The 9,041-nt window shown below is 35.8% G+C and overlaps 1 protein-coding gene and 1 pseudogene across 2 annotated transcripts; both read right to left on the reverse strand.

Annotated features, from left to right (window-relative positions):
• Positions 1–1,673: 1,673 nt before the first annotated feature.
• On the reverse strand, positions 1,674–6,277 carry LOC111313896 (C-terminal binding protein AN-like). Its single transcript, XM_022914763.2, has 7 exons — positions 5,398–6,277; positions 4,585–4,753; positions 4,342–4,472; positions 3,279–4,073; positions 3,084–3,131; positions 2,341–2,454; positions 1,674–2,065 (listed from the first exon to the last, which is right to left on the reverse strand). Exons 1-7 carry the CDS (start codon positions 6,004–6,006, stop codon positions 1,991–1,993), a joined length of 1,941 nt encoding a protein of 646 aa, XP_022770498.1. The 5' UTR covers positions 6,007–6,277; the 3' UTR covers positions 1,674–1,990.
• A 1,257-nt stretch (positions 6,278–7,534) lies between these two features.
• Positions 7,535–9,041, reverse strand: LOC149512083 (uncharacterized protein At1g01500 pseudogene; annotated as a pseudogene). The gene is made up of 2 exons (XR_016332364.1): positions 8,697–9,041; positions 7,535–7,832 (listed from the first exon to the last, which is right to left on the reverse strand). The product of XR_016332364.1 is annotated as an uncharacterized protein At1g01500 pseudogene (transcript).

Genomic DNA, 9,041 nt, shown 5'->3' on the forward strand with positions numbered 1-9,041 from the left:
TGAAATTTATTTTTACTTTTAAATATCATTTAATTTTTATGAAAAATAAAGAAAAAAAACTTTATCATTTATTGTTGTTATTTTTTTGGTATAAATTTATTTATTAGTATTTGGATTTGGTCAAAATGACACTTATATTTTTTTACATTTTTTAATTTATCTTAATAATTTTAGAAAATTAAGATAAATAAAAAAATCGTAGATGATTTTTCATGAAATTAAAGATTCAAATTATAATTGTTCTTCGTATTTTCTTCTTAAATTACTGGAGTTTTTTTTTTTAACTTATCCGATATTTGTGAAAGTCACCGTACAATTGGGATTTAGGTATGTTGACTAAAAAGTAAAATGTAATTTTATTGGATAAAAAAAGAAAAAATTTAGAATTAATTGGGTTTTTTTTTTTTTTTTCTGTAAATCAATGTGATATGAAAAATGTTATTTCACTTTTATCCAAATATAAAAAATGTTATGAAACAAGACAGTGAATTGAATTCTTAAATTTTATTTTTTTCACTTTATTCTTATTGGTTGAACCAAACCAAATGAATTTATAAAGGTAAAACAAATACCATTTTATGAAAATAAATTACAAAGTAAAATATGATATTTTTGGAAATTTAATAGTCCAAATTATAATTGTTCTTCATATTACCTTTTTTTTTTTTGGGTTTTTAAAGCTTATCTTATAGCAGTCATGCATTATTTTATTTTACAGCTGCGCCCTTCATAGGAGACACCAAACTAAAAAAACCAAGTTGTGTTATTGAAGATGAAAATTCTAGACACATAGACCATAGGCAATAGACCTTATCCTCCACGTTGTTTAAAAAAATAATATCTGATTTTTTTTAATGTTTTCTTAAAGCTTACACCTAGAATTCTCCGAAGCAACCAGGATTTTATAAAATACTCAATGGATTACGACGCGGATTTACCTTTAAACATAGCCAATTAGACGGTAACAAGTAAACGCTTCGTGTAATTTACCTTAATCGATCCCGTTACAGCCAATAAGGTTTGAACTTTGAATTCAGTCCTTTCAAAATCAGCAAAGAAGATTTGGTTTCAACGATTATGATTTAATGTTCAAAATAATTTTAAATATTAAAAAAAGAAAAAGGAAAATTTTAAAACTTTGATTTTTGGTATTTACTGTTATTGGTCTTCTCTTTCATTAGTCTCTAAGTTTTGAGATGTGATTATAAATTTGGAAAGGAAGAAAAATATAGAACAGAAAAGGAGTGCTTTATGCTGTAAATAATGGTTTCGTTGATGTAAAGCATGGATAATTGCACCGTAGTCGAACTGATGAGTATTGGGGCAGATGTTGTCCTAGAGGACGAGGGGTGGGGTTCGCATTAAGTCACGTCAGTCATGGGCCATTGACAAATTGTGTGGAACGAGACCGAAGTCAACCAAGGTTTTCTGACCGCTTCAGATTGGGGACCATGATCACACGTCTCATGTCCATATTTAGGCCTTCGGCTTTGGGCTCCCCCATTGATAATTACGGTTAGAGTGAGACGCCTGAGGCTTTGGGTCTTGGGATTTTGACCTAACCAACCTGCCACATACCAAACCCAACCACCTTTTTTTGTTGTTTTGTTTTAAATTGGAGGATGACGATTCACGAATTCAAATCTTGACAAACGAAAATGCAAAAACTCAGATGCAAAGCAACTATTGCATTGATTGATAAATGCAAAAGCAGTTGTTCTGGAGGGAAAAGATGGAAACCTTTCGCGTAAAGCACATTCATTACATCATTAGGCTCAACAAAGCCAGAATTGGAAAAGGCGAACAAAGCTGAGGATGCTTCCAAAGACCCAAACCATTAAATAAAAAAAAAAAGAGATAACAGAAGATCAAAGAATGCTTACATGCTGTTCTGGCAATTGGCAAATACAAACTCAGAAGAATTAAACAAAAAAAAAAGAAAAAAGAAAAGTAGGCAACAAAAAGATAGCCCCCTAAATCTCTTCACAACCTAATCGAGCCAGCGAGTAACCCCATCATCCTCCCCTACAGCTGCCAGAATCTCTATGCGTACATCCAAAACTGCCTGCCATTTTAAGTAATGCAAGCAAATCAAAAAGAGAGAAGATAACAGAGAAAAGGAAACAAGGGGAAACAATTTACGGAGAGAAATGCCTATCCCATGGATTAGGGCGGTCATATACTATATAATTAGCATACAAAAGGTTAGCCCATTTCCAGAATCCTTCAAAAATCCTCTGAAAACTTGAAACCTTCAAATCCAGGAGGATTCATTATTGTCACCCAATACGTAGCTAATAGCACAAAATGATGAGGATTACAGAAATGATGAGAACTTACTGAAGGATTTCTACAATTGACCAGCCTACATTCCTCCAAAGGACCTTGCAGTGTCCAACTCTCCCAAACATCAAAGCTGTGACTAGCAAATACAAATTCCATTCTTCTATTAATCTGCAATGACAAGACAGAACATCAAAACCTGAATTCATCAGAAAGCACAAACTTAAAATGAATTAGAACAAAAGAGAAAAAAGATTTATTAATGCGCCAACTGTCTCTAGAAGCATTCTTATTTAATACCTCAAAGATACAAGAATTTTTTAGATAAATTGCAACAGAAAATCTGTTACTTGACCTAAGCTGTAGCTTTTGATCTAGCAACTTCAACGTATTTAAAGAGAACTGCAGCAGCAAAAACAAGAGTGCTCTTTTGGGATAAAAAAATAAAGCCATCATTTCTGGGATGATGATGTCATAGGAATTGCATTATTCTCATTATAAGCTAAATCATAACTACTCCCTCATAAGAAGTTTCAAAGTTAGATGAATTACCCAGGGAGAAAGAGAGATTTTTTCGCTCTAATTCAAAGAAAACATAAACCAACAACAGCATTATAAATTAGAGAATTAAAAAAAAAAAGTTAATTGCACTGGTCCATTAAAGATAAAAGGCTCTAACCAACTATTTTACAACTTCTTTATGGAACCACTTCATAGTGAAGTTTCTTGAGCTAATAGTTCAAGATTTTAGTGAAGTCATGCTTAGAGAAACACTATAACTTGTAAAAATGTAAAGTTACCTGTAGCAATTTCCCACCAGCAGCAAAAGAACGCAGACCAATCGTGTCCTGAACAACATGCATGAAAATTTCAACAATGCTTAGCCAAAGGCCCAGAACTATAGTTAATAAATACAAACCATGCACCATAACAATTTAAAGCAAAGGAAGAAAGTAAGGAACAACAGCAAAAGCCAAAAATTCCCGCCAACAGACCTTGCTTCTGTAGACAACAAGGAACTGTGCTGCAGGATCTCTTTTGGTTACATTAGACATGGTGTCTAGGAACCAACCACCACCTTTAACTCTTTGTCTGGACACGTGGAGTGCAGGACGGTCTCTTGAGTACAAAGCTATAACATATCCATCCTTCAGCATATCAACAGACTGTCCACTTAGTTTCTTGCCAGTTTTAAGAAGCTGGACAGTAGTTGACACCTGCATTAATTCTATAGGGGTTTTCCTACTTCTTGAGTCTTCAGGAGATTGAGAACCAGAACTTAATGCTTGATCTGTGCCACTCATAGCAGTGTCATCTTCTATTTGCGAAGTACTTTCTTTCTCTAATATTAAGGGTTCATCTGATTTTTGTAAGTTTCTTTGACGGGCATGCCTCTTTTTGGCCTTTTTACCTGATCTGCTGCGTTTCCCATCTGATTTTATGGCAGTATTATGAGACAAACTAGAACCCTGACTTTGATTAGGAGACTCCTTAGATTGATTGGTATCCTTTTTAAGGGAGCTTTCAGGACTTAGTTTAATATCATCAATCGATTGTTCACCACAAGAACCCTGCAAAGCACCTTCTTTGTCTTGCATGCTAAACTGTCCTTTTTCATCAACTATTTCACTTTCTTGCTCATCCTCATCAGAAATGGCATCCTTTGGAATAACCCCATCAAAGAAGAATGTTTGCAACATAGAGATAGCCTTCTCCCTTATCTCCATCCACACTTCTTCACTATAATCTGCACTTCGTGGAAGTATCAATACATTGGGCATCTCCTTCACCTGAAGCAAATCATAATTTTATTAGCTAGCGTCATCATCAATAATCTAGTTAGACAATATAAGATGGTAATATACGTCCTCAGCCAATTAACTACTTCCTCAACACAGTCAACTGACTACAAACCAAGAGAATTTTCAGCTGTTTCAAAGCAGAAAATGAACCAATTCCATGAAGGCACAAACATTTTTAAAGATAATCGCTACCTTCCTAAAGAAACAGCATAGCACAGCAACACCTGAATTCATAGCCTAAGATATTTTATCATACCCATGCTTCCATCCACTGTGGCCCTTCAGCTCCATCTAGGGCACAACCAGCTAATGTGCCATCAATGAGAAGCTGCTTTAATGCACAATCATCCAAGAGCTGGCTGCTGCCCGTATTCACAAGATAAGCCCCTGAATGGAAGTAACCCGGAACAGAAACAAATTTAGACAAAAAAAAAAAAAAGAGAAAGAATCATAATTAAAGAAAATGCAAAAGGGATCTCAAAACATGAAGCAAATGTACCAGGTTTTACATGCTGCAAACATTCAGCATTGATAATCTGAACAGTTTCATTTGTTAAAGCACAATGAAGTGATATAAGGTCACTTGCAGCTAGTAAATCATTAAGTGTATCCATTCTACGGGCGGCTGGTGGGAATGTTATGGAAGACCTACGTACTTTTCCATTTTCCTGTGGAAAACATGATTCAGGGGGAAATTTATTCCAACAGAAAAATAATATAACAGAATCAAAGGCTACAACATATTATTAACTAATAAAAGCCAAAAGGTGTGCCTTCCAATTAACAGACCATGAACACAACATGAAACATGCATATATACCACTAAAACCATAGTGAAGCTCATTTTCAATTTAAATACGATTTGCAATATATCTGTTATTCTTTTTCAATTTACTGAATAACATGTTAGAAGAGACTATTACTTTAAGAACTTTAGATCCAGCTCAAAATGCATATACCAATTCAGCTATATTGTGCTCAACTCTTTCACAGTTGATAGTTCAATAAAAATTTGCTTAAACTATTTCAGATAGTGTGCATTTTGAATAGCACTCCCTATGAGAATTCTATAACACTTGTCACAAAAAGCATTAGTTCTTCCTAAATCCATAAACAAGCTAGCACAAAATTGTTAGGCTTTAACACAAAGTCACTAAAATGCTACCAGATTTTTTCACCTAATTACCAAAATTTATTTGATCAATAGCAAATGAGCACTTTAACAACAGCATTTAACAATGTAGCAGATTTATAGTTGTTAAAAGTCCAACTGGTGAAGAAAAAAAGAGGTAAGCTTTCTGTAACCTTTTACCTCTACAACATCAAAATAAAGCACACTCATTTTGAAGGCTAAGCTTCTCGATGCCAGAGACTGGGCCGACGCAGATCTACCAACAATTCCCAACACTAGTCCTGGGCACCGCCTCATTCCCCGACAAAGCGGCTGAACCGAGCCGAGCCAGCCGGAAGCCGAAAGCGTGTGGCGAGAGAGCAAGTGCGTGCGACGGAGCAAGCCAAGAAACAACGCCATGACAGTATCGGCGATCTCCTCAGCTCGCGAGGCATCGACATGGACAAGATTTAGTCCAAGATCAGCGGCTAAGGCGGAGTCGACGGCGCGGTCAGAGGAGCCAAGGCAGAGGATGAGCTGGTAAGGACGGATGCGACGCTGGGCAGCCCGAGGGAGGTAGGCAAGGGAGTGGAGGAGGACAGCCGCTGCAGCCTCGATCTTCCCGTCGCCTAAGCCGCTGAGAGGAACGTGCTCAACGAGTGCGACGCCCGCCAAGGATTCTTGTTCGAGGACACAATCTTCGATGCAGTTGAGGGAAACGACCAAAGGGAGAAGCGTAGGGTTGTTACGGTGAGGCATTGTGTCAGAAGATTTCAGTCTAGACGACGCCGTTGTGGTGGAGGTGTTCATCCTCAGATCCTGCGCTATTTGCTAAAGGAGTAAGGGGCAAAAGATTTTGGGCGGTGGTTACTGGTTTCGGTTTATGGGTGTAATTTTGAGCATTTTGAAGGGCTAAAATTTCTTGGAGGGGTTTGTAATGTAAACTGAATAGAAATCAATCTAATTTATGGTTAGATTCTGATGATATCGTTGTGGTTCTCTTTCTCGGCTTTGTTATAGTTTGGTGTGGCTCCTCAGCTTCGGGAGGAGTTCCCCTAGTTCTCAACTCAACGGACTTCACAGAAGATGAAATGAAATGAGATGCCATTATGAATTTCTGAATTCCAGTTATGTCCCAATTTTTTTGGCAATTAGCGGCCGGCCCTGCCCTACAACACTTTTGAAATGCATGACATGACATGAGCCTTTTGACGGTCCATGGCATTTACATGTAAGCTGTACTAGTACAAATTAGTAGCCAATACCCCAACGATTTGCAGTCTTCAAAGAACTCACCAAAAGTGCTTAGAGCTGCCGACCCACATAGAATTACATAACTGAAACTTTTTTTCATTATCAATGTTTTGAACCAGGGTACCACTATAATAAATTACATATTTAAGACTTTTACATTACCTACCAAAATAACAAGCGTATGATCTTTCCACAGACCATACAATGAAAATTTTCTACAAGACTCGCATCACAACAACTGCTGAACAAGTCTATATCACCTAGGTCATGTAGAATTAAAAGTGGCAGTACATTCTTGTCCAAACACTGAGCCGGTACGAACCTTTCTTCTTCCTTTTTATATGAACCAGTATATTCATAATTCAGGGTCGAATAAGCCAATGGAGTGGATAGAAAAGGTACGTACTATTGCATATTCTCTAAGAGCAATTCATAGCTTAAACACGCTAAGCAAACAATTTCCACCCACCGTACCAGAGCTCGCATTTATAAGTTTGAGTTGCTATCTTAAGCTTTTTTACAGTTTCTGGTTTGCAATCCTGATTAGAGGTGAATAAATAATCGGTTCGATTGATTCGATTTAAAAAAATCAATAACTGATTTAATCGATTTTTATTTAATAAATAATCGAATCGATCGAATATTATTAAATAATTAATTATAACCGAACATATTAAAATCGATTTGATTTGATCAATTTAATTAAATAATCAATTTTTTTTATTATGAATAATTATTTAATCACAAATTCAATTCAATAAAATTCAAAATCTAATATCATTCAAACTAAATTACTAAAAAATTTAATAATTTCAATAATATTTTACAAAAAAAAAATAAAAATATTTATTTTAATTTTTTTATTTTTAATTATTAAAAAATCGATTAATTCGATCAGTGCAATTATCAATTTTAAAAATTAAAAATCGATTGAATTAATTAAGTTAACAATTTAAAAAATTGATTATAATTAAAATTAAATAAATCGAATCGATTCAATCAAATTCACTCTATTTCGATCAATTTAATTGATTCAAATAGACTTTTACTTCCCCTGATCCTTATCTTCGGACAGCTACCAAAATCCTGAAAGATTTCCTTTTCTTTTATAATTAAAACAAAACATCACCCTGCCAGGTGAAAGGATCTATCTTAGAAAAACCTCCTCCTAAAATTCCGGATGGTTGATTGATATGATCGCATTAGCAATCCAACTCCAACTCCAATCCCAAGGCACATTCCGAGGCTATTCTAACACCAACTCTAACACCAGCATTAATCCATGAAAGTTGGCCATCCTCGCCGGTGTACATATCTTCAGAGTAGTAAATGTGTCCAATTTTCCCATCAGAGTCGTAATCTTTAAGTTCGGCTTCTGTATTCTGCACACCACCATAATAATTATTCTACTTTAGTCAAAAAGAACTGCATGTGAGGACAAGAAATTCAATTCTAGACAAATTGAATTGCAAAAAGAACCCACAGAAGCTTCTAGAAATCAGCCAGAACACACTAAACAAACACATTTCAGTATCCCCTTATTATTTTGAAGCTCATAGTTACAGTAAAGAAACAAATTTTATAATGCATCTATGAATAAACAGAAACTAAGAAACTGAAAGCAACAGTAATCCTAAATTTTTTATGACTTCGTCATGTCGTCATAACAGGCAGCTGTTGGTGTTATGCCTCCAGAACTTAACAAAAAAATACAATTTCCCCTTAAAACCCGTAAAAGTGAATATAGGTGATAAATTTGGTTTATAGGAAGCAGATTAATCAGAACAGATGACAAATACCCTAAATCACTCTGCTAGCTTAACAAGCAGAGAATAAGCTGCCGCAAGGGCTTGGAGTTACAAATGAAGGATCGAATCATCATTATGCCAACACAGACAACTGCAATCCTTTATCAGAGAACAGGTAGAACAACAATATTATATCCCTAAAAACATCTGCATACATATCCCTGGCTCCTAGTCTCTAACACCAAAATAAACCTCCCATCATATATAGATAACACAATGCCAGAAGCATTGCAATTCAACTCAGCAGAATTATAAAAGCAATGACAGTCTTTGTATGCTAAGGCCATAAGTAACCTTTAAAGCTCTGTCATAAGATTTTTAAACAATCATCATTTTTAACGCAGCCAATCTCCTACCATGCTTGAACCTACATCTATATTATGGGTTTATGATAAGAATAAAAAAAAGTAAAGACATTAAAACCAATTCCAATTTTACCTGCAATTTCCGGTATCTAGTCAATCCATTGCCCTTTCTTCCTCAAGTATCGTCTTGGTCAATATCACAGGCACATCCGCACAACACCCCGCCATATAACAATCCATGCTCCATTCTCCTTCCGTCCTTTCCGATGAGCCACACAACACCGTTTTTTCAATCCTCGTACATCTCGAATTCAAACCCTCCCATGACGCGAACGCTGTCGGTGCTTAAACAAGTGGCCTCAGACGATTCTCGGTTGAGACGGTCACGATGGAGGGTAAGTGAAACGGAATCAGAGGCTGGAACACGAAAGCCATCGACTTCGAGGGAAACGGATTTCGAGCCATACTGAGGAATTGT

The sequence above is a fragment of the Durio zibethinus genome, chromosome 23, assembly GCF_047325235.1.
Source record: "Durio zibethinus cultivar Kanyao isolate XHJ-2024 chromosome 23, ASM4732523v1, whole genome shotgun sequence".
Lineage (NCBI taxonomy): Eukaryota > Viridiplantae > Streptophyta > Magnoliopsida > Malvales > Malvaceae > Durio > Durio zibethinus.

Coding starts and splice junctions, on each gene's coding strand:
- LOC111313896 (XM_022914763.2), bottom strand. CDS start 6,006: ATGAACACCTCCACCACAACGGCGTCGTCTAGACTGAAATCTTCTGAC. Junction 4,074..4,341: donor CACAGTGGATGGAAGCATGG/GTATGATAAAAT, acceptor GATTTGCTTCAG/GTGAAGGAGATGCCCAATGT. Junction 2,455..3,083: donor CTGGTGGGAAATTGCTACAG/GTAACTTTACAT, acceptor TTGTCATTGCAG/ATTAATAGAAGAATGGAATT.